The sequence below is a fragment of the Physella acuta genome, unplaced genomic scaffold, assembly GCF_028476545.2.
Source record: "Physella acuta isolate Inbredline_101_S28 unplaced genomic scaffold, ASM2847654v3 ptg002272l, whole genome shotgun sequence".
NCBI classification, from domain to species: domain Eukaryota; kingdom Metazoa; phylum Mollusca; class Gastropoda; family Physidae; genus Physella; species Physella acuta.
The window spans coordinates 12,949-38,540 of NW_026733771.1; the positions used below are offsets into that span (position 1 = coordinate 12,949).

The 25,592-nt window shown below is 38.0% G+C and overlaps 1 protein-coding gene across 1 annotated transcript in view; it reads left to right on the top strand.

The window, feature by feature from the left end:
• Positions 1-4,997: 4,997 nt before the first annotated feature.
• LOC131932761 (uncharacterized) overlaps positions 4,998-25,592 on the top strand; it is a 62,893-nt gene continuing 42,298 nt past the window's right edge. The window contains exons 1-14 of the mRNA XM_059289676.1: positions 4,998-5,055; positions 7,498-7,521; positions 8,506-8,571; positions 10,189-10,239; positions 10,964-11,011; positions 11,983-12,024; positions 13,052-13,096; positions 15,546-15,593; positions 16,706-16,738; positions 19,255-19,293; positions 20,111-20,143; positions 20,501-20,536; positions 20,786-20,866; positions 22,701-22,844. Of these exons, the coding sequence (XP_059145659.1) occupies positions 5,043-5,055; positions 7,498-7,521; positions 8,506-8,571; positions 10,189-10,239; positions 10,964-11,011; positions 11,983-12,024; positions 13,052-13,096; positions 15,546-15,593; positions 16,706-16,738; positions 19,255-19,293; positions 20,111-20,143; positions 20,501-20,536; positions 20,786-20,866; positions 22,701-22,844 (703 nt within the window). The 5' untranslated portion in view covers positions 4,998-5,042. The remainder of the gene's footprint in view (positions 5,056-7,497; positions 7,522-8,505; positions 8,572-10,188; positions 10,240-10,963; positions 11,012-11,982; positions 12,025-13,051; positions 13,097-15,545; positions 15,594-16,705; positions 16,739-19,254; positions 19,294-20,110; positions 20,144-20,500; positions 20,537-20,785; positions 20,867-22,700; positions 22,845-25,592) is intronic.

The following is a 25,592-nucleotide window of genomic DNA, read 5'->3' on the forward strand; positions in this document are numbered from 1 at the left end:
GTATAAAATATGGTGCTATGGTGTTTTATTGATGAAATCTGAATTCTTTTAAATAAAAATACCATACTGTTATACTTTTTGTCAGTAGAAACTACGTTCGTATAAAATTATTTTGTCTCGGCTAAGAAGAGCAGTAGTTGATGAAAGTAAAAGAACTATAGACGTTAAGCCGCTGTCGGCTTTAATAGAAACTATTAGGTCTATATATGTATGGTTAAGTAAATATAGTTCGTTTTTTAACCTCAGGATCCATGTAGCAGGTGAAGTAGAGTTTGCACGGTAGAGTTGACCACGGTATATGAAGGGATAGTGTGGTCAGCACTATGCCCGTTTCATTAACCGCGGCATATTGACCACGGCATAATGCCTAGCTGCCATTACCTTCCTATGAATCTACAGTCAGAAGAGTGTTGACTCAGAAGCGTCCCCCGCCACCCAAAAAAAAATTATAAAAAGAGGATATGAAATTTGTACTTAAAGCTTTTGGATCTTGTCCAGATAAGCCCCGCCACTAATGCAAATAAACCGGGAGTGATCTCCCCTAAACTTTCTCGAATATCCTTATATAAAAAAACAGGAAATGGAACTCGGGCTATAGACACGAATTTTAATCCATTTTAAATACTTAAACTTTTTAAAATAGAATAAAATCTCGTAGAAAAAAGAATTGCACACTTGTGAACGCCAAATAAAATGTGCATAATAGTGCGGAATATTATTAGTACTTTATAAATTTACATTCGTTTTTTTGAGAAATCGGAAATAGCGTAAATTAGTACCTCCGATCAACGGAAATTACTCAAATTTGACAGAAGGTAGAGAATTAGATCTTTTACTTACATGTGAAATTTCATTTATCTATCTGAAATAATACTCAAGTTATATGCTTTTGAAAAATTCAAAGTAGAAAAAATACCACTTCCGGTTATCGGAAATCGCTCAAAAGTTGATCAGGATCCACGATTTTGATATAATTCTTATATATGAAATTTCATCAACCTAGCTGTAACGGTACTCAAGTTATCGTGTTTACACACGGACAGACACACACACACAGACAGACAGACACACAGACATACGGATAGAATTGCAAAGCCCAGTTTTTCAGATTGGATTACGCATAAAACCTCTTAATTTTGATAAATTTGGATTGATAATTTTTGCCCGATTAAAATAAGTCCTCTATACTTTGGATGTGATGAAGGACTGAGGAGTAAAACTGTGAAAACTGTCCAAATTTCATGTTATTTTTTTGCACGATTACAAGACTTTCTCTATACTTCGTATATACGAGAAAGTAAAAATGCACGGTCGAAAATTTAAGCCCCGACACTTTTACGCCAGCTTCAGTTTGACTTTAATGCACTCACGCATTATTGATCTATTAATGATGTCTAGACATTTCAATATTTAAACACAGGTCATAAAAACACCTTTGTCGAGATCCTAGACAGCCAAACACATTCCCCGAGATCAGGACAAAAACCGATTTTCAATCATTTGCCTAACCTGAACCTACCCAAAACGTCACGATTGTGTAAATCTTTATGGTGCTACGAAGGTGCATCAAGCTATGCGCACCACGTTTTGGAAAATCCACAATTGTACACGGTAGGACCACCAAGGCACCGGAAACTACCGCAGTATATTTTTGTTTTAACCTCCTTGCTTACCGATGTGGAAGTAAAGAAAAACTTCTCTCAAGTTTTCTTTCTCATTCCACTACCATGGTAGAAATTTTATTTTTATTTTTTAAATTAATTTAGGTGTTATTTCAACAAATTATTTTACAGGTCGCGTTTAAAAAACCCGTTCATAAAATAGAGCAATAGGTCCATATTTTAGTCTCAAATAAAATTTAAAAAATTGGAAATTCATGACATTATCGTAAGATGTAAACAAACACTAAGCACTGACACGTTTATTCGTCACAAAACTTAATTACACATTTTAACTATTTCAACCTCTGGAGTACCCTAGGTTTTGGGGAGCTTAAGGTTGAACATTATTTTAAAATAAATTAGACTAAAAAATATGGGTTGCATTTTTTTAAAGAAAAGCTTTATATCAGTTAGGCTTTAATAAATATTAGTCTTTAGTTAGACTGGTGGCATAGGGTTAATTTCGTTGCAGCGAGTTTCAAAAACACATACTTTATTTATAATTTTATATATATATATATATATATATATATATATATATATATATATATATATATATATATATATATATATATATATGTAAGGCATATATGTACATAGGCATATATATAAATATATAGTTGTTATTTCCGTACGTTTTTCATATACACCTATCCTTATCTCAATCTGAAGTACTCACCCTATCCCTAACTTCTCAACAATGTTCATGTCCATATCTAATCTCTAAATACCTGGCGGGATAGGAAAGGGGGGGGGGGGGGGGATTACTGACAAAAGAGTATGATTTTCTACTTCAGATTTTCGTTGTATTATGTGACGAGTGGGGTACAATCGGCGAAGGGGGGGGGGGGGTGGGGGTGAATGTACTGCTTCTGTCTCACTCGCCTATCACATCCCCCCCCCCCCCCCGCATATATTCTTGCTCCAAATGACATCTCGCATCCGCATGTCACCTTACACATGTCACTTACCTCAAATTATCTCATCGCATATCATTTCTCATATAATATCATACACCCACAAGACAACTAAACACAAATGCCATCTGTCTCTGAATGTCCCCATATCTTCATATTTCTCTAAAAACACATGGCATTTCATGCCAACTCCCAATTTAAAAAAAAAAACCACATATTTCACGTATGTAAAACCTTACATGTCGAATACCCACAAATGCTATCTGTCTCTGAATGTCCCCATATCTCCATATTTCTCTAAAAACACATGACATTTCATGTTATATAGTATCCCTCATGTGAACTAACCACAAATGCCAACTCCCAATTTAAAAAATAAAACACATATTTCACGCATGTAAAACCTTACATGTCAAATACCCACTAATGCCATCTCCACATTTCTCTAAAAAAAAACATGACATTTTTTTGTTATGTAAAACCTTACATGTCAAATACCCACAAATGCAATCTCCACAATTCTCTAAAAAAAACATATCTTTTGTTATGTAAAACCTTACATGTCAAATACCCACAAATGCAATCTCCAAATTTCTCTAAAAAAACATATCTTTTGTTATGTAAAACCTTACATGTCAAATACCCACAAATGCAATCTCCACATTTCTCTAAAAAACATGATATTTTTTGTTATGTAAAACTTTACATGTCAACTACACACAAATGCTATCCCAATTTATCTAACAACATGAAATGTATGTAAAACTCTATATGTCAACTAACCACAAAATGCCATCCATCCCTGCATGTCCTCTGCGCGTACGTACAGGAGAGCACCGAAGTGAAGAACAGATTTGCTGGCATAGCAGATGTGCCCCCGGAGTCGCTAGTCAACGAATCTAGCCAGGCCGTGCTGTCGCCCTCTTCCAGTCAGATCATTAGCATACTCTCCTCAGATGAGTACCCGCTGGGTAAGTTTAGCTAGATCATTGGCTAAGTTTAGCTAGATCATTGGCTAAGTTTAGCCAGAGCATTGGCTAAGTTTAGACAGAGCATTGGCTAAGTTTAGCCAGAGCATTGGCTAAGTTTAACAAGATCATTGGCTAAGTTTAGCCAGATCATTGACTAAGTTTAGCCAGATCGTTGGCTAAGTTTAGCCAGAGCATTGGCTAAGTTTAGCAAGATCATCGGCTAAGTTTAACAAGATCATTAGCTAAGTTTAGCCAGATCATTGACTAAGTTTAGCCAGATCGTTGGCTAAGTTTAGCCAGGGCATTGGCTAAGTTTAGCCAGGGCATTGGCTAAGTTTAGCCAGATCGTTGGCTAAGTTTAGCCAGATCGTTGGCTAAGTTTAGCCAGGGCATTGGCTAAGTTTAGCCAGATCATTGGCTAAGTTTAACAAGATCATTGGCTAAGTTTAACATGATCATTAGCTAAGTTTAGCCAGATCATTGACTAAGTTTAGCCAGATTATTAGCTAAGTTTAGCCAGATCATTAGCTAAGTTTAGCCAGATCGTTGGCTAAGTTTAACAAGATCATTAGCTAAGTTTAGCCAGATCATTGACTAAGTTTAGCCAGATTATTAGCTAAGTTTAGCCAGAGCATTGGCTAAGTTTAGCCAGAGCATTGGCTAAGTTTAACAAGATCATTGGCTAAGTTTAGCCAGATCGTTGGCTAAGTTTAGCTAGAGCATTGGCTAAGTTTAGCCAGATCGTTGGCTAAGTTTAGCCAGATCATTGGCTAAGTTTAACAAGATCATTGGCTAAGTTTAACAAGATCATTAGCTAATTTTAGCCAGATCATTGACTAAGTTTAGCCAGATTATTAGCTAAGTTTAGCCAGATCATTAGCTAAGTTTAGCCAGATCGTTGGCTAAGTTTAGCCAGATCATTGGCTAAGTTTAACAAGATCATTGGCTAAGTTTAGCCAGATTATTAGCTAAGTTTAGCCAGATCATTAGCTAAGTTTAGCCAGATCGTGTGGCTAAGTTAAGCCAGATCATTGGCTAAATTTAGTTCATAGGCTAAGTAAAATCAGATAAAGTTTATAGAGATCATTAAAACCCTGACGGGGGGGGGGTAAATTTTAGTATGTGTAACCCTATAAACGCTGGGGGGGCTTCTACTTATTTAAGGGAAAGTATTTTTTTTATAAATGAAGTACACGCTCGAAGTTTAATCCCCATGATGCAGGTGAAGTAGAGTGTATCTGGTTCAATAGCCCTGGCCCCAACTATGTGTGCAATGATGTATTTTGATTTAACAAATACGTTGATAACTATTTAACCAACATCATATCAACTATATTTCAGCAGTTAATCAATCAATTATTATTTTAACAATGTTGTATTAATCGTGTACCAAAATATTCTCTCAACCTATATGAATAATTAATTCCTGTATAATTTTTACAGGTATTAAGGGAACCCGAATTCCGTTTAAGGCACCAACACGAAAACCATCCATGGCCCATCGCGGTGAGTATACATTTTATTACTAGAGGATATACCCAAGCCCTAGCCCTAGCCCTAGCCCTAGCCCTAGCCCTAGCCCTAGCCCTAGCCCTAGCATTAACACAAACACAAGTCCTACCGTACTTCTAAAAATACAAATTACTGCTACAAAATTTCAAAAAGTATGTGTGCCTATAAACACAAGCTATAGATCACTGTTGAGAGAATATAAGCACTTTTTAGCGCAATTTCCATTCTGGAGAATTGCGTTTATTAACCCGTCATTTCTGTATGGATGGATGGATGGATGGATGTCCGCAGCTTTAAGTCGTATCTCCTCCTCAACGAAGCAATATCGAGGACTAGTTCCAAAAGCAAAAATGTTAAGCAAGTTCCGAGGATGATTGTGGGCCAAAACAATTCCCGGAATTCCTTCCTGGATTTCCCGGAAAAGCCAAAAAACCTCGAAAAAATGCAGTTTTTGGCCCAAATCTCGGCAACCAGACCACTTAGCGACTTGAACTCGATTCCTGTCATAATTTAGAACAATATTGCCGAAGAAAGTTTTCAAAAATATTCTTTCGTTCGGTCACAATTTTTTTTTAAAAATTACATTATACATAATACATTACAGTACTATATAGCAAAATCGGCAGTGGAAGGCGAAGGAGGACGAGGGTAAATCATGTGGCCTGGCTGGCTTAGCAGCGAACTCCGCGAGCCGCAAGCAAAGGAGGAGGAGCTAGTTTAAAAACAAACTTGATCACTATCTATTTTTAGACTATTATTTGAACATAAGGAAATTGCGCTTAAATTGTCACTAGACTTTTTATTAACTTTTATTTTTTACTGCGTTGGCGGAAACAAGAACTCGCTATTTACCTCTCTCTCTCTGACTCTCTTTCTCACACACACACACACACACCAATACATATATATATATATATATATATATATATATATATATATATATATATATATATATATATATATATATATATATATATATATATATATAGATAGATAGATAGATAGATAGATAGATAGATATATATATATATATATATAGCTATAGATATAGATATAGATATATATATATATATATATATATATATATATATATATATATATATATATATATATATATATATATATTCAGAAATAGAAACATAGATAAGTACTGTTGAATTTACCAATTATGAATTGTTGATCAGTACAAAATATCTCGTATCTATTTATATAATCCTCATCTTGGACACCATAGAAAACATTTAGCTGTAAGCGCGCCTAGCAGCCCCTCCTCTTCCTCTCTAGGCATATCCCTTCCACCCCCACCCCCACATGGTCTGGTGAGCTTTGGTTCACGCTAAATGTTTACAGTCGTAGAGTCGGGTTTAGTGACGGCTATTAGGGGCAGATAATTTAGATTGAAACGATTTTAAACTTAGGGGAGGTAACTAAGAGGAGGCTGCTTTCACTGGGGGGGGGTGTAGGGTAGGGGTTGAGGGAAAGGAGGGTGGGGGAGGATTGTCGTTGTTATAGTCCTAAACGACCAACTGATAATGTTTTAAAGCAAATATTTTCGGTGCCAGCATTGGTACTGTTGAATTCAAAAATTATGAATTACTGAAAAGTAGAAAATAAAACAACTAAATAGCGGCATATAATTCGCCGAGGGTCGGCTCGTATATATAATTCTCTTCATTGGGACCATGCGAGACACCAATACGTAAGCTCAACAAACCATATCGCTAACACCCACACCCCCACCCCCACCAGTCTGGTGAGGTGTTTACAATCGTAGTGACGGCTATAAGGGGTAGATAATTTAGTTTTTAAACTATTTGAAACCAAGGGGAGGTAATAACATGTTCTGCTTGCTCTTTTCGTTGAAGCCTGTAAACTGTCGTCACAGACGGCTGCTTTCACGGAGGCGGGGTGGGGTGGGGGGAGAGAAGTGGAATTGTGAGGGTAAGGATAATCGTCCTTCACGAGCTACTGATATTGTTTTAGAGCAAAACTTTTTCAGTCTCAGCATAGGTCCAGTTCACAAAGTATGAAAAATAGGAAATAAAACAACTAAATATCGGCGTATGCTACGTCGCGGGTCAGCTCGTATAGATTAATAGATAAATAGGTAAACAGATAAATCGATAAATAGAAAAACTGATAAATAGGTAGATCTATATAGTTTTATAGATGAATAGATAAATAAGTTAAAGAAATAGATATATGTATTGATATAGATTCGCCTAGCTGCATAGTTACAAACATGCACTGGTGCGATGATTTATGAGTACATGTATATACAAATATAAATATAAAAAAATTTATATATAGACGTATATAAATATATACACACACATATATATATAGATACATTTATATGTGTGTGTGTGTGTGTGTTAGAGTGTGAGTATCTCTGCATCACCACTAACACCCGCCAATTATTTTCTCTATTGACAGGCTCTATACTAACACTGGAGACAAGTAAGTATAGAGTTGTTTCGTCCTTCGAATTGTTTTAGTTCGTAGTTCGGGGCCTTGTGTTGTTTCATGCTTCGAATGATCTTAGTTCGTAGTTCGGGGCTTACCGTTGTTTCGTGCTTCGAATTGTTTTAGTTCGTAGTTCGGGGCCTTGTGTTGTTTCATGCTTCGAATGATCTTAGTTCGTAGTTCGGGGCTTACCGTTGTTTCGTGCTTCGAATTGTTTTAGTTCGTAGTTCGGGGCCTTGTGTTGTTTCATGCTTCGAATGATCTTAGTTCGTAGTTCGGGGCTTACCGTTGTTTCGTGCTTCGAATTGTTTTAGTTCGTAGTTCGGGGCCTTGTGTTGTTTCATGCTTCGAATGATCTTAGTTCGTAGTTCGGGGCTTACCGTTGTTTCGTCCTTCGAATTGTTTTAGTTCGTAGTTCGGTGCCTACTGCTGTTTCGTGCTTCGAATTGTGTTAGTTCTAAATTTGGGTCCTACCTCTGGTTTGTGGTTCGGATGGTTTTAATTCGCAGAATCCTGACGCTGTTTTCTAGTTCGAATGATTATAGTTCGTTTTTTTACGTCGCATTAATTAGCTTCCATTTTAGTCAGACCAATTTAAAAACCTGTTCCCTTTATTTGTCCCTGTGATAATCCATGTCAAGCTGCCCCACCGTTTTCTCTTTGGTTAGGTTGTATTTAATAAATCTGTGTACTAGTTCACATTTTTAAATAATGTTTAAGATTCGTTTCTTACGGCGATGACAATTCTTCCTGGTCTGATCATTTTAGATTGGGTGTCAGTGAAATATAATTCGCTGTATATAAATTTAGTGTCAAATAATAAAACTATTAATAACAGAAAAAAAAAACCTCGATGCTTTATAAAGTTATAAAAAATAATAGATATTAAGATAAGAGGGGGCTGCAGTTTAAATCTAGTAACTGATGTTTAAATTTTACTTCAAGGCTAATATCTAATTGTGTTGTTGTTTTTTTTAGGACGACGCTCGTCACCAAAGCCCTTGTTCACTGATGAAGAAATGAAAAGTTTGGAAGAGCGTTTCTGTAAGTGAAACGTAGCCGCTTTTAAAGTGGTCGTTTTTGTATGTGAAAGTTAGCCGCTTTTAAAGTGGTCGTTTTTGTAAGTGAAACGTAGCCGCTTTTAAAGTGGTCGTTTTTGTAAGTGAAACGTAGCCGCTTTTAAAGTGGTCGTTTTTGTAAGTGAAAGGTAGCCGCTTTTAAAGTGGTCGTTTTTGTAAGTGAAACGTAGCCGCTTTTAAAGTGGTCGTTTTTGTAAGTGAAAGGTAGCCGCTTTTAAAGTGGTCGTTTTTGTAAGTGAAACGTAGGCGCTTTTATAGTGGTCGTTTTTGTAAGTGAAACGTAGCCGCTTTTAAAGTGGTCGTTTTTGTAAGTGAAACGTAGCCGCTTTTAAAGTGGTCGTTTTTGTAAGTGAAACGTAGGCGCTTTTATAGTGGTCGTTTTTGTAAGTGAAACGTAGCCGCTTTTAAAGTGGTCGTTTTTGTAAGTGAAACGTAGCTGCTTTTAAAGTGGTCGTTTTTGTAAGTGAAACGTAGCCGCTTTTAAAATTGTCGTTTTTGTAAGTGAAAGGTAGCCGCTTTTAAAGTGGTCGTTTTTGTAAGTGAAAGGTAGCCGCTTTTAAAGTGGTCGTTTTTGTAAGTGAAACGTAGGCGCTTTTATAGTGGTCGTTTTTGTAAGTAAAACGTAGCCGCTTTTAAAGTGGTCGTTTTTGTAAGTGAAAGGTAGCCGCTTTTAAAGTGGTCGTTTTTGTAAGTGAAACGTATCCGCTTTTAAAGTGGTCGTTTTTGTAAGTGAAACGTAGCCGCTTTTAAAGTGGTCGTTTTTGTAAGTGAAAGGTAGCCGCTTTTAAAGTGGTTGTTTTTGTAAGTGAAACGTAGCCGCTTTTAATGTGGTCGTTTTTATAAGTGAAAGGTAGCCGCTTTTAAAGTGGTCGTTTTTGTAAGTGAAACGTAGTCGCTTTTAAAGTGGTCGTTTTTGTAAGTGAAACGTAGCCGCTTTTATAGTGGTCGTTTTTGTAAGTGAAACGTAGCTGCTTTTAAAGTGGTCGTTTTTGTAAGTGAAACGTAGCCGCTTTTAAAGTGGTCGATTTTGTAAGTGAAACGTAGCCGCTTTTAAAGAGGTCGTTTTTGTCAGTGGGGCTTAGCCGCTTTTAGAGCTGTCGTTTTTCTCAATGGAGCTTAGCCGCTTATAGAGCGGTCGTTTTTGTAAGATGAGCTTAGCTGCTTTTGGAGCGGTCGTTTTTATTAATGGAGCTTAGCCGCTTTTAGAGCGGTCTTTTATGTAAGTGGAGTTTAGCCTCCTATAGAGCGAACGTTTTTGTAAGATGAGCTTAACATCTTTTAGTAGTCGTTTTTGTGAGGGTAATTTGGTGTCTTTGTGATAAGATTGATGTATCTAATCATTTTTCCAATCATTTTTGTGAGTGTAAATTAGCATTTTTCTCGAACTTGTTAATTTCCTGTCAGTCACTTTTTTAAAACTAACTGAGTCCTTTTTTGTCAAATACTTGCTAAATTTTAACCTGTAATTTTGTCAAAAATTCTCTAAATTTAAAAACAGTGACGCTGTCAAACATTTTTTATTTTTAAATTTTAAACCAGTAAAGCCGTGAAATATTTACAAATATGAAATATTTCTATGTAGGGAAGACGAAAAAGGGTCGGAAAAAAACTAGCGCGGAATGGAACGAATACAGTGAGTATTATTTATATTTTTAGTACAGGGTTGGGTTTTAGTGTATTGCAAAGCTATATACATTTTACATGCTTGCATTTTTTGGTATCTGTCGCATACCTCTACATAGTTCAAACTTAGTAAAAAAAAAGTAGAGTACCCTATTCGAACCTAACGGTCCATTTCGGAGATGAAGTAGAGTTTACCTGTTTCAGTGAGCTCGGCATATAAAGAGATGGTGTTTTTTTTTTCACTATGCCTAACCACATTTACTTTTTCTAACATGAGTCAGAGCTGAGTGGTAAAAAGTAAAAGTTCCCTTTTCAAACCTGACGGTCTATGGGGCAAGTAAAGTAGAGTTCACTTGTTTCTGTGACCTCGGCATATGAAGAGATAGTGTGGTCAGCACTATGCCCAGCCGCCTTTACTTTCCCTAACGTGAGTTAGGTACCCATCTGAGTTGGGTGGACTCAGGAACGGTCTACTGACTTGAACCCGGGATTCGAACTCGAGTCTTACGGGTTAGCAGTCCAGCTCTCTACCGCTAGACCACTCCGTCCCACTGAGTGGACTAAGAGAAGTTTTAGTGGCTTGAACCCGGGATTCGAACTCGAGACTTTCAGGTTAGTCGTCTCACGTTAAACACACCCAAGAAAAAATTTCTTTCTGGACTTATTCATTACGACACCCCCCCCCCGCACCCCCACCCCTAAACCCAATTTTTTTTTTTAAACTTTATCCTCAGTGAAAACCCAGACAAAAAAGGCCAAAATACGTTTGGAGAAAATGGAAGGTAAGCTTGCTGATTTCTCATCTCTTGAGCAAGCGGTGGGCGGGGGAGGGGGGGGGAATAAAATTTAACAGGCGCGGTTTTACAATTGTGTTTAAATTAAACGAAACAAAAATAAAATCCTTTATAATAACAAGCTTAATTATGCACTAAAAAAGGTAAGAAAATAAAAAAACAAATATGAAAATCTTTATAATAACAAGCTTTATTATTATGCACTACAAAGCAAGAAAAACAAACTTTTATAATATCAAACTTTGTAATGTACTGAAAATAAGAAAAGAACCCAAAACAGGCACAAGAACCAACTAAGAAAGTTGTTTCGTGCTTCGAATGGTTTTAGTTCGTAGTTCGGGGGCCTACCGATGTTTCGTGTTTCGAATGGATTTAGTTCGTAGTTCGGGGGCCTACCGATGTTTCGTGCTTCAAATAGTTTTAGTTCGTAGTTCGGGGGCCTACCGATGTTTCGTGTTTCGAATGGTTTTAGTTCGTAGTTCGGGGGCCTACCGATGTTTCGTGCTTCAAATAGTTTTAGTTCGTAGTTCGGGGGCCTACCGATGTTTCGTGTTTCGAATGGTTTTAGTTCGTAGTTCGGGGGCCTACCGATGTTTCGTGCTTCGAATGGTTTTAGTTCGTAGTTCGGGGGCCTACCGATGTTTCGTGTTTCGAATGGATTTAGTTCGTAGTTAGGGGCCTACCGATGTTTCGTGCTTCGAATGGTCCATCATGAGATTTTCTTACATATTTCAGCGACGCAACGCAGAGAAAGCGCGTTTATTTTCTTTATTTTCAGTGCATTCAAAAGCGTATTATTATATTTGTTTTTATATTTGTTTTATTTTCCAAATTTTAGTCACTTGTTCACAATAAAGTTGGCACCACATAAGCTTCGACTCCACCTACCTTGCGACATTGAACCACTACGACCCAGTTAATAACGCTTGTAAAATATGCCATACATTTCTATTTTACAGAACAGGACACCAGCGCTGCTTTCGTCCCATCCATCCAGTCGAGTAAGTTCTTTTCTTTTAGAATTACTGTTATTAAAATGATGTTAAATAAAAGCTATTTTAGAATTACTGTTATTAAAATAATGTTAAATAAAGGGTATTTTAGAATTACTATTATTAATATACTGTTAAATAAAGGGTATTTTAGAATTACTGATATTAAAACAACGTTAAATAAAGACTATTTTAGAATTAATGATACGAAAATAATGTTAAATAAAGGCTATTTTAGAATTACTGTTATTAAAATAATGTTAAATAAAGGATATTTTAGAATTACTGTTATTAAAACAACGTTAAATAAAGGCTATTTTAGAATTACAATTATTACAAATATAATTAACAACGTTAAAAAAAGGCTTTTTTAGAAAGAATTACTATAATTAATATACTGTTAAATAGAGGGTTTTTAGAATTAATGTTATTAAAATGATGTTAAATAAAAGCTTTTTGAGAATTACTGTTATTACAATAATGTTAAATAAAGGGTATTTTAAAATTACTGTTATTTAAATAATGTTAAATAAAGGCACCGCCAGGCAGAAAGTTAAAACTACTTCCTGCCATAACCCTAACTATAACCAAGAAATCTAAATCAGACCATGCTAAACTTAACCACGAATTTTGTTTACTTCAACATCGGTACTGGGAGATTCACAGATGTGTGTAAGCGGTCCCTTGTTTATCACCCTCTCTTCTAATCTCGGCTGTGTGTCTAGATCCGGGGTCTCCAAACTACGGCCCGCGGGCCGGATGCGGCCCGCAAGGTCCTCTCATCCGGCCCGCGTAGATCTTTTTGTCCACGGAAAAAAAAATTAAGAAACTGGCCCCTGAACTGATTTTTGATAGTTAATGCGGCCCTCGGGCTGAAAAGTTTGGAGACCCCTGGTCTAGATGTATCTAATTTTATTTAGTTCGTAACAATATACAGAAGAAATAAAACTTCTTTTGTTTGCTTAATTGAGTAATAAAACTAATTAAAAAAAATTTAATATGTGAACATTTAACTGTTCCGTTGTTTTTTTTTCAGCTGACAGCAAAGATGAAGACGGAAGCATAATAGTCACGGGTAAAGGTAAACATCTAAGCCAGGGGTTCCCAACCTATTTTTACTCTAGAGCACATTCTAAAATATCGGTAGGATGGCGGGCACCACCTATACCACCTGTTTTAAATCGACAAACTCCTTCCAGAGGCGTAGCGACCCTTCCCGTCACCCGGGACAAAACTTTCGATTTGCACCCCCCCCCCCCTCAAACTTTCGATTTCCATCCCCTTCAATCTTTCAATAATGTTTATGAAAAAAATTCTGTCTCTGTCGAATAGTGAGAGGCGGGCACATACGAATCATTCGGCGGGCGCCATGGCGCCCGCGGGCACGGGGTTGGGAACCCCTGATCTAAGCCTAAATTATTACTACGTAATGGTCATTACCTGTTTTACGCCCGAATAAGGGGTGGGGGTGTTTGTTGTGAATCCAGTGCGTCGAGCAACCACTAACGCCTAATGGGTTACAAAACACAAGGCTGATTAAAACGAAGGCTAGTTAACACTTAAAACGAGTTTCATACTATCTACACTATCTACACTATCTACACTACCTACACTATCTACACTATCTACACTACCTACACTATCTACACTAATTACACTATCTACACTATCTACACTACCTACACTACCTACACTATCTGCACTATCTACACTACCTACACTATCTGCACTCTCTACACTATCTACACTATTTACACTATCAACACTATCTACACTATCTACACTACCTACACTATCTACACTACCTACACTACCTACACTATCTACACTATCTACACTACCTACACTATCTGCACTCTCTACACTATCTACACTATTTACACTATCAACACTATCTACACTATCTACACTACCTACACTATCTACACTATCTACACTATCTACACTACCTACACTATCTACACTACCTACACTATCTACACTATCTACACTATCTACACTATCTACACTATCTACACAAACACAGGCTATTATAAATAGTAACAAAAGCTAGTACACAAAACTACGATACAGTCGCTATATAAATGTACACAGAACTAACACAAACTAGTACACATAACTACGATACAGTGGCTATAGAAAAGTACACAGAACTAACACAAACTAGTACACATAACTACGATACAGTGGCTATATAAAAGTACACAGAACTAACACAAACTAGTACACAAAACTACGATACAGTGGCTATAGAAAAGTACACAGAACTAACACAAACTAGTACACAAAACTACGATACAGTGGCTATAGAAAAGTACACAGAACTAACACAAACTAGTACACATAACTACGATACAGTGGCTATATAAAAGTACACAGAACTAACATACACTATCCTGGTAGAAGAACTGGACCAGGCATCATACATGTTCTCAAACACCTTTTGTATACGCAGAGGGGGGGGGGGGGGAGGCGGGGGTGCGGACCGCACCGGGTGACACCATTTAGGGGGTGACACCAAGGCAAAATATAGCAAAACATATAGAGAAAAATGATAATTTCACTTAAGTAAGTGATTAATTCGAGTGTTAAATAGTCTTTTAAGAGGTGGAAATCGAACGTTTTAAGGGGGGGAGATGCAAAACGAAAGTTTGAGGGGGAGTGCAAATCGAAAATTGAAAGTTTGTTCCCGGGAAAGGTCGCTACGCCTCTGGGGGGGGGGGGGGTGACACCATTAAGTGCCGCACCGGGTGACACCCGACCTCGCTACGCCACTGTGTACATGAACGCAAACAGATACAAACTGGAATATCATCATATGACTGATACAACTCACCGTACGGGGATTGAACAGGGACAGGGTAAATAAGTACAGTATAGGTTGGCTTTGCGATAGTGGTTGCGTTTTGAATTTGGTTCGTTTTTGTTCTTTCTTTTTTCGTTTTCGTTTTTTTTTTGGGTTTGTGTTTGTATTTGTGTTTGTGGTTGGTTTTGCGTTTGGATTTGGTTTGTTTTCGTTTGCTTTTTCGTTTGTGTTTTTTTTCTTTGGGTTTGTGTTTGTGGTTGGTTTTGCGTTTGGATTTGGTTTGTTTTCGTTTGTTTTTTCGTTTGTTTTTTTCTTTGTGTTTGTATTTGTGTTTGTGGTTGGTTTTGCGTTTGGATTTGGTTTGTTTTCGTTTGTTTTTTCGTTTGTTTTTTTCTTTGTGTTTGTATTGGTGTTTGTGGTTGTGGTTGGGTTTGTTGTTAGGTTTTTGTTTTCGTTTGTATTTGTAATTGTGTTAGCGTTATGTTTGCGTTTTGTTGTTTTGGTTTTGGTTGGTTGTGGTTTGGGTGGGCAATGCCGGGTTTATGATGATTACTAAACACACAGGTAATGGTCTTTAACAGAAAGGTTTTTCACAGAAGCCAGAGCAGGGCCTGGCCGGGACGGCTAGTAAAGTGATAAAACACATATTCCCTTTTGTGTAATACACACATGTTTTTATTCGCTTTAAACATAGAAAAATGTTGTTGTTTTTTTTTTATTTCAGAGGAAAGAAAGAGGAGCGACCCTGCAATTGTGCCTACCACTGAGAAAGGTAGGTGTGGTCGGTTGGGATGTAGATGTTGGAAAAATGGGGAGCGGTGGCGAGGGGCGTAAGGAAGACAGTGTGTACAGGACTGACCAGTGTGTACATGACTGACCTGTGGGTGCAGGACTGACCAGTGGGTACAGGACTGTGGGTACAGGACTGACCAGTGGGTACAGGACTGTGGGTACAGGACTGTGGGTACAGGACTGTGGGTACAGGACTGACCAGTGGGTACAGGACTGTGGGTACAGGACTGTGGGTACAGGACTGACCAGTGGGTACAGGACTGTGGGTACAGGACTGACCAGTGGGTACAGGACTGACCAGTGTGTACAGGACTGTGGGTACAGGACTGTGGGTACAGGACTGACCAGTGGGTACAGGACTGTGGGTACAGGACTGACCAGTGGGTACATGACTGACCAGTGTGTACAGGACTGTGGGTACAAGACTGACTTGTGTGTACAGGATTGACCAGTGGGTACAGGACTGTGGGTACAGGACTGACCAGTGGGTACATGACTGACCAGTGTGTACAGGACTGTGGGTACAAGACTGACTTGTGTGTACAGGATTGACCAGTGGGTACAGGACTGTGGGTACAGGACTGACCAGTGGGTACATGACTGACCAGTGTGTACAGGACTGTGGGTACATGACTGACCTGTGGGTACAGGACTGACCAGTGTGTACAGGACTGTGGGTACAAGACTGACTTGTGGGTACAGGACTGTGTGTACAAAACTGACTTGTGGGTACAAGACTGACTTGTGTGTACAGGATTGACCAGTGGGTACAGGACTGAACATTTAGTACAGTAATAACAAGTACAGATAGAACCAACCAGCGAGTATTCAAAAGAGCTCACTTGGGAGCTAGTCCCGAGGTTATCGAGCTAAGCAGTTTTGGGGACTGCTTGTTACGTTTTGTTCAAATGTTGAATGCATGTGTAAAAAATGTAAGGGTAGGTATAAAAAAAAGACTAACACTTACAATTTTTAAATTGTCTTCACTGATTAGAGTAGTACACATTTATTTGCATAGGATTATTATTCTCATTATAAGTCTGTCTTAAAATTTAAATAGAAATTCTTCTATTTATCTCTGTTTCTTTACAGTTCAAACGAGAAGGAGATCACTTACTGTTGAAGGTACTGTTAAGTATGTTTTATCTGATAGTTATAGTTACATAACGTGTGAATCCTTGATTGTAAGGTGTGTCCGTGTTTATCAAACACCGCCATCATTTAGAATACCGCTAAAACCACTGCAAAGTTGTTCCTAGGTGCTTTGACCATAGCGGAGCTTTGACCATAGGGGGTTTGACCATAGGGGGTTTGACCATAGGGGGTTTGACCACAGCGGGGCTTTGATCACAGATGTGCTTTGACCATAGGGGTTTGACCACAGCGGGGCTTTGACCATAGGGGGTTTGACCATAGGTGCTTTGACCATAGGGGGTTTGACCATAGGGGGTTTGACCACAGCGGAGCTTTGACGATAGAGGCTTTGACCATAGGGGGTTTGACCATAGGGGGTTTGACCATAGGGGGTTTGACCACAGCGGAGCTTTGACGATAGAGGCTTTGACCATAGGGGGTTTGACCACAACGGGGCTTTGACCCGCTGTGGTCAAAACCCCTATGGTCAAAACACCTGTGGTCAAAGGTCCGCGCACCGCAAAGTTTCACATACAAAGACAAAGCAGAAAAACAACGATATGATAGGTTCGACTGAGTCAAAAGGTTTATACAATAGAAGATCATTCGTTTTTTTGTAAATATTAAAACTGATAAATCATGGAAAACTGGAATGAGGTGAAACAAGCAAAATCACCTGACATGCACTAGATGGGAACCCGCATGGAAAGAGGAAAGTAGGTTGTCCTAAAAACATTTAAGTCAGGTATAGGGGAAGTTGAAGTTTGGTGGAATTAGTAAGGACAGAGGAAGAGTTGGGCAGAGGAAGAGTTGGGCAGAGGAAGAGTTGGGCAGAGGAAGAGTTGGGCAGAGGAAGAGTTAGGCAGAGGAAGAGTTAGGCAGAGAAAAATTTGGGCAGAGGAAGAGATGGGCAGAGGAAGAGTTAGACTGAGGAAGAGTTGGGCAGAGGAAGAGTTGGGCAGAGGAAAATTTGGGCAGAGGAAGAGATGGGCAGAGGAAGAGTTAGACAGAGGAAGAGTTGGGCAGAGGAAAATTTGGGCAGATGTAGAGTTACGCCCCCGCCTATTGCGTGACCTGAAGCGCCCCGGGCAATATGGCGCCTACGTTCGTTTTAAATAAAGGCTATACAGCAAAGACACGTTGGGCAACAATAATCGTTGACTATGTGGAATCACGTTTTCATTTTCCCCTGCATGATGTGATTTGGCGCCCTGGGCTTTCCCGTGAGCGCAATGTCGCCTACGTTCATTGTAAACAGTTCGATAACTATGCATAAGATGGGGTTTTAGACTCGTTCACTAAAAATAATCAGGCGCTTCCGCGGGCACACCGGTAGGGTGCGATTTGACGCCCTGCGCTATCATGTGAGCACTATGGCGCATATGTTACTTTTAAGGAGAACCCTAGAATATTGATAAGTCGGCACACCGATGATTAAACCGAGCCAAAACGGAAGTGGCGCCCTTGCGGTAGTGAAATCGTGAGCTCACGAGAACTTGCTCTACGTCCACGACACTTTGGTGTGTGATTAACGGTGATATTACGGTGAGTGATTAACGTACACTCTAGGCTTTCGTACAGCACGACACGTGCTGGGTTGTAGTGTAGGTAAACCCGTAAAATATGATCCAAGCCCAGGCAAGGTTTACACTTAAGTAACTCAGTTTTAGAAAACAAAATCACACGTTTAAGAATATAGGATTGGTAAAGCATTGATGAAACCCTCCTAATATATTTTATCAGACTTGATTTGTCTTTCATGCATTACTACATCTGTCATCCGATCGCCATGAAACTTTGGGAAGTTGTTGAGAAAACACATGGGGAGGTTTCTGCGAAAAATTATTTCAATTTCGCATGGGCGAAATATATATATATATATATATATATATATATATATATATATATATATATATATATATATATATATATATATATATATATTTGAGGGCTGGGGTTGAAAAAACTAATTAATTAAACTGTTTAGTAATTTTCCAAGGGAGGTAATTTTAAAATAAATTCAACTCACGCTAATAAAGAAAATGTGAATGCAAAATCTATGGACATACAAGATGGAATTATTGTTGCAATATTATAATTAGCAAAATGTGAATGCAAATTTATGAGTGTTGTCTTTTGTGTTGTCGTTTGTGTTTGAATTGTGTTTGTTTGCATTGTGATTGTGTTTTCTTTTGTGTTTGTGTTTTTATTTGTGTTTTTGTTGTGTTTGTGTTGTGTTGTGTTTGTGTTGTGTTTGTGTTGTGTTTGTGTTGCGTTTGTGCTGCGTTTGTGTTGTGTTTAGTTTTGTTCTGTTCTCAAGTTGGTAAATTTAAATTTTTTTTACCGTGGCGGTGCACGGGTATGCAGCTAGTATATATATATATATATATATATATATATATAATATATATATATATATATATATATATATATATATATATATATATATATATATATATATATATATATATATATATATATATATATATTTATAAATGTTTCTAAAGGCACGAGCAATAGAACCAAGATGTCCAGTGTTGTATCAAGTAAGTTGTTATATGCGCACTGGGTTGGTTAAGTGGTTTACTGCATGGTTGGTTAAGTGGTTTACTGCATGGTTGGTTAAGTGGTTTACTGCATGGCAGGTAAAGTGGTTTACTGCATGGTTGGTTCAGTGGTTGAATCCATGGTTGGTTTTGTGGTTGACTGCATGGTTGGTTTAGTGGTTGACTGCACGGTTGATTTAGTGGTAGGATTCTAGGGTTGATCTGTGGGTTCACCGTATGTTGGCGTTTAGATTGACAACCTGTTTGGTTGAGTGGTTGACTGCATGGTTGGTGATGACGGTATAGAGGTTGTAACGTTAGTGGTTGTCTTTCTGGTTGTCTTAATCAATGCATTTTTCTGCATGGTTGGTTAATGTGATGACCACAAAACTGGTTAGTTATCTGAGTGGTTGAGTCGTTGGTTGGTTGGGTGGTTATGCAGTTGAGAGGTTCAGTGGTTGGGTGGTTGAGATGTTGTGTGGTTGTGTGTTTGAGGGGGTTGAGTGTTTGAGAGGTTGAGGGGTTGTGGTTGTGTGGTTGGGTGGCTGAGTGGTTGTGTAGTTGAGTGGTTGGGTGGTTGTTGGTGTGTGAGTAATTGAGTGGTGATTAAGTTGTTGAAAGCAAATCGTTATCAATCACTGCATTCGGTTTAATCTGAATAGTAAATACACAGCATGCTAGCGTGCGCAAGTCTCGTATGTTACTATCTGTACCTTACATACGACAACAGCGATCACCAATCTAACTAGCCTCTTTTTAAGTTTATTTTCCTACCGACAAATAAGCGTTACATTTACTCATAATTATTCATTTTCAGACATAACAAAAATAAAGAAAACTTTTGTGGACCGTAAGTTTAATTATATAATGAGTATATATATATATATATATATATATATATATATATATATATATATATATATATATATAACGCTATATATACGTATATATAATAATATGTAAATATATAAATGCATTATATATTATATATATATATATATATATATATATATATATATATATATATATATATATATATATATATATATATATTAATGTTTATATGTTTTTAATTATATATATATATATATTAATGTTTATATGTTTTTAATTATAATTATATAATTATAATTAGATTGCCACATGTGCTTATTTAGTCTTTGTTATTATCAAATGTGCATACAATATTTACATCTTTCTTCTAAAGCTAGACGTCGAAAAGCTACTGAAATCCCAGCTACACGTAAGTTTTTAAAATGTACGATGGTAGCTAGTTGACACGCATTTATTGGCGGTCGCAAATTACCTTTTTTATTAAAAAAATAAACTACACGTTTACCTACCAAACTGAGTTGTAATAGCTCAGTTATCATTTTTTTTTTATTTACTCACACACGAAACAAATGTTATTATATTGTATAGATATTATTAATTTCATCTATCTAAAAAAAAAAATTTTAAATAAAATAATCTGTGCCTACCTATTCTTTAGCCGCTGATACAACTGCAGAAACTACCAAAGAAGAAATTTTGATAACTATACAGCCAAAAGACGACAATAAAGACAATATAGGTAAAAAAAAACATTTATCTCAGGATCTTTTCCAGTACAGAAAAGCCATGATTTAGCCACATAACCACTTTTTAGCGCAATTTCCATTCTGGAGAATTGCGTGTGAGAATTGCGTGTATTAACCCGTCATTTCTGGATGTATGAATGTATGAATGAATGGATGGATGGATGGATGGATGTGTGTCCGCAGCTTTAAGTCGTATCTCCTCCTCAACGAAGCAATATCGATGACTAGTTCCCAAAGCAATTATGTTAAGCAAGTTACGAGGGTGAACAAAGGCCATAAAAATTCCGGGTTTCTTTCATGGATTTCCCGGAAAAGCCAAAAAACCTCGAAAAAAGCAGGTTTTGGCCCATATCTCGGCAACCAGACCACTTAGCGACTTGAAACATGTACCAATCGATTCCTGCCATAATTTAGAACAATATTACCGAACAAGTTTTCAAAAATATCCTTTCGTTCGGTCACAAAAAATTTTTTGAATTAATTAAAATTTTGACCGAATTAGTAGGCATATTTATCCAACCACACCACACGCGTCATCACGTTCTATTGTAAATAAAACATGTAAAATACTGAAAAAAATTTAATAAAAAACGTTTTAATAACTAACCAATGGTTTTACTAACCCTGCTCTTGATTTACGCTACGACAGAGTTATTTTTAGATAACATAAGGAAATTGCGCTAAAATTGTCACTAGACTTTTTAATTAACTTGTTTTTTTTTCAACACAACCAATCAACACAACCAATCAACACAACCAATCAACACAACCAATCAACACAACCAATCAACACAACCAATCAACACAACCAATCAACACAACCAATCAACACAACCAATCAACACAACCAATCAACACAACCAATCAACACAACCAATCAACACAACCAATCAACACAACCAATCAACACAACCAATCAACACAACCAATCAACACAACCAATCAACACAACCAATCAACACAACCAATCAACACAACCAATCAACACAACCAATCAACACAACCAATCAACACAACCAATCAACACAACCAATCAACACAACCAATCAACACAACCAATCAACACAACCAATCAACACAACCAATCAACACAACCAATCAACACAACCAATCAACACAACCAATCAACACAACCAATCAACACAACCAATCAACACAACCAATCAACACAACCAATCAACACAACCAATCAACACAACATTTCAGCGGTATCTCTTCCCACAATACAAACACTACACAATCACTTTCCACAACACAATCTCCACACAATCATTGCTCGTACATCACCACCACCAATCACCACACAATCATTGCTCGTACATCTCCACCACCAATCACCACATAATCATTGCTCGTACATCTCCACCACCAATCACCACACAATCATTGCTCGTACATCTCCACCACCAATCACCACACAATCATTGCTCGTACATCTCCACCACCAATCACCACACAATCATTGCTCGTACATCTCCACCACCAATCACCACACAATCATTGCTCGTACATCTCCACCATCAATCACCACACAATCATTGCTCGTACATCTCCGCCACCAATCACCACACAATCATTGCTCGTACTTTCCACACCACCAATCACACAATCATTGCTCTTACAATCCACACCACCAATCTCCTTACACAAACATTGCTCTTACAATCCACACCACCAATCTCCCTACACAATCATTGCTCTTACAATCCACACCACCAATCTCCCTACACAATCATTGCTCTTACAATCTACATCACCGATCTCAATTCAATTATTGCTGTTACAATCCTCATCACCAATCTTCACACAATCATTCCTATCTCTCAGACGACGACGTAGTGAGTGTGACAAGCAGGCTTTCAACCGGCTCAAAGCACAGAAAAAGCACAGCACAAGACAAGAGAAGGGGCTCAACGTCATCGGTTAAAAGCAAGTCGGGGCGAAGTAGTATGGTGGTCCACCCGCTCAAAGGTAGGCAGTGGCGTAGCGAGGTCGGGTGTCACTTGGTGCGGCACTTAATGGTGTCACCCCCCCCCCCCCAGAGGCGTAGCGACCCTTCCCGGGGACAAACTTTCAATTTTCGATTTTTTGATTTGCACCCCCCCCCTCACACTTTCGATTTGCATCCCCCCTCTAAAATTTTTCTTTATATATTTTGCTATTTTTTGCCTCGGTGTCATCCCCTTCAATGGTATCACCTGGTCCGCACCCCCGCCCCCCCCCCTCGCTACGCCTCTGAAAGTAGGCAACTTTGGTGATCCACCAGCTTAATGGTAGGCAACTTTGGTGGTCTACCAGTTTAATGGTAGGCAACTTTGGTGGTCCACCAATTTAAAGGTAGGCAACTTTGGTGGTCCACCAATTTAAAGGTAGGCAACTTTGATGGTCTACCAGCTTAAAGGTAGGCAACTTTGGTGGTCCACCAGTTTAATGGTAGGCAATTGGTGATCCACCAGCTTAAAAGTAGGCAACTTTGGTGGTCCACCAATTTAAAGGTAGGCAACTTTGGTGGTCCACCAGTTTAATGGTAGGCAAATTCGGTGGTCCACCAATTTAAAGGTAGGCAACTTTGATGGTCCACCAATTTAAAGGTAGGCAACTTTGGTGGTCCACCAGCTTAAAGGTAGGCAAATTCGGTGGTCCACCAATTTAAAGGTAGGCAACTTTGATGGCCCACCAGCTTAAAGGTAGGCAAATTCGGTGGTCCACCAATTTAAAGGTAGGCAACTTTGATGGCCCACCAGCTTAAAGGTAGGTAACTATGGTGGTCCACCAGTTTAATGGTAGGCAATTGGTGATCCACCAGCTTAAAAGTAGGCAACTTTGGTGGTCCACCAATTTAAAGGTAGGCAACTTCTAACATGCTGGTCCATCACCTCTAAGGTAGGAAATGAAAATAGTGCCTCGTTCAGCCAACACCTAAAAAAAAAATTCATAAAAAACGTTTTAATAACAAGCTTTTATGTAATGATGCACTAAAAAGTAGAAAATAAATTATAGACTACTATTTAAATAACTATAAAGAAAAGCGTGGGTCACTTTAGTATCTATTGGATACCTTTACTAATGTTAAGGAAGACACCCACGCTTTTCTTTATAGTTATTTAAATAGTAGTCTATAATTTATTTTCTACTTTTTAGTGCATCATTACATAAAAGCTTGTTATTAAAACGTTTTTTATGAATTTTTTTTTCAGTACTTTACATGTTTTATCTACAATAGAGTTACATGACTAAAAACCATTGCGCGCCTACTGAATATCACGTTCAGTAGGCGCGCAATGGTTTTTGAACGCAGCCATTACGTGGTCGTGATGGCGCAGCTATTGATGACGCGTGTGGTGTGGTTGGCTAGACATGCCTACTAATTCGGTCCAAATTTTAATTAATTCATAAAAAATCAATTAGGCATCCAATTAAGTCAAATTTAGTTTCAGATTGTATTGTCTTCATGTCTTGACCCACGTGCCAACTGTGAATCGTGTCGGTCAAGTAGAACTGTCCGAATTTTCACTCCTGCGTTTCCGTCTAGACAGACTGACGACTGACGACTGACGACTGACGAGGAAGTGAGTTAAATAAAAGCTTGTAAAAACGTTAAAACTGGCCTAATTGTTTACAAAATGATAACCAAAACATAATTTCAATTTGTATGTAACAGGTAGTTTTCTGTATCAAAATGTGACTCCAATACTCATTATGATTTTACGTATGTCTATAATGAACTGTGTAATCCAGGAATGATGGATGATGCGTAGGTTCATTGTTTAGAATCACATTAAAAGTGTACAGGTTTTGTTTGTTGCTTTATACATTGCCTTTTTACAATGTGTATACAGTTTTTAAGTTGAAATACGTATAAAACTGACTTTCTCCTAAAACTGCTTCGAATTATGTTACAAAGAATCAAAGTCGCCCCCCCCCCCCAATCTAGATTACTCTTCAAAATAAAGCATACCAAATACACATAAATCAAACATCAGTTTTTAATTCACTTTGTTTGTTTAAAAGTTTCTCCAACATATACTGTCACAAGATTCTGTCCCTCCTTACTGGAACATTGTTATGAAAGTCAGAATTATTCTCTTCTCATGTTCCCCAACTTGTACATTCATAAGGTGTTACATCATGCATTGGCGCTCAAACTTATCGTGTGTTTGACTTTATAGTGACACTCTGTTTCAGACTTTATGGTAACGCCCTGTTTCAGACTTTATAGTGACGCCCTGTTTCAGACTTTATAGTGACGCCATGTTTCAGACTTTATAGTGACGCCCTGTTTCAGACTTTATAGTGACGCCCTGTTTCAGACTTTATAGTGACACCCTGTTTCAGACTTTATAATGACGCCCTGTTTCAGACTTTATAGTGACGCCCTGTTTCAGACTTTATAGTGACGCCCTGTTTCAGACTTTATAGTGACGCCCTGTTTCAGACTTTATAGTGACGCCCTGTTTCAGACTTTATAGTGACGCCCTGTTTCAGACTTTATAGTGACGACCTGTTTCAGACTTTATAGTGACACCCTGTTTCAGACTTTATAATGACGCCCTGTTTCAGACTTTATAGTGACGCCCTGTTTCAGACTTTATACTGACGCCCTGTTTCAGACTTTAAAGTGACGCCCTGTGTCAGACTTTTTAGTGACGCCCTGTTTCAGACTTTATAGTGACGCCCTGTTTCAGACTTTATAGTGACGCCCTGTTTCAGACTTTATAG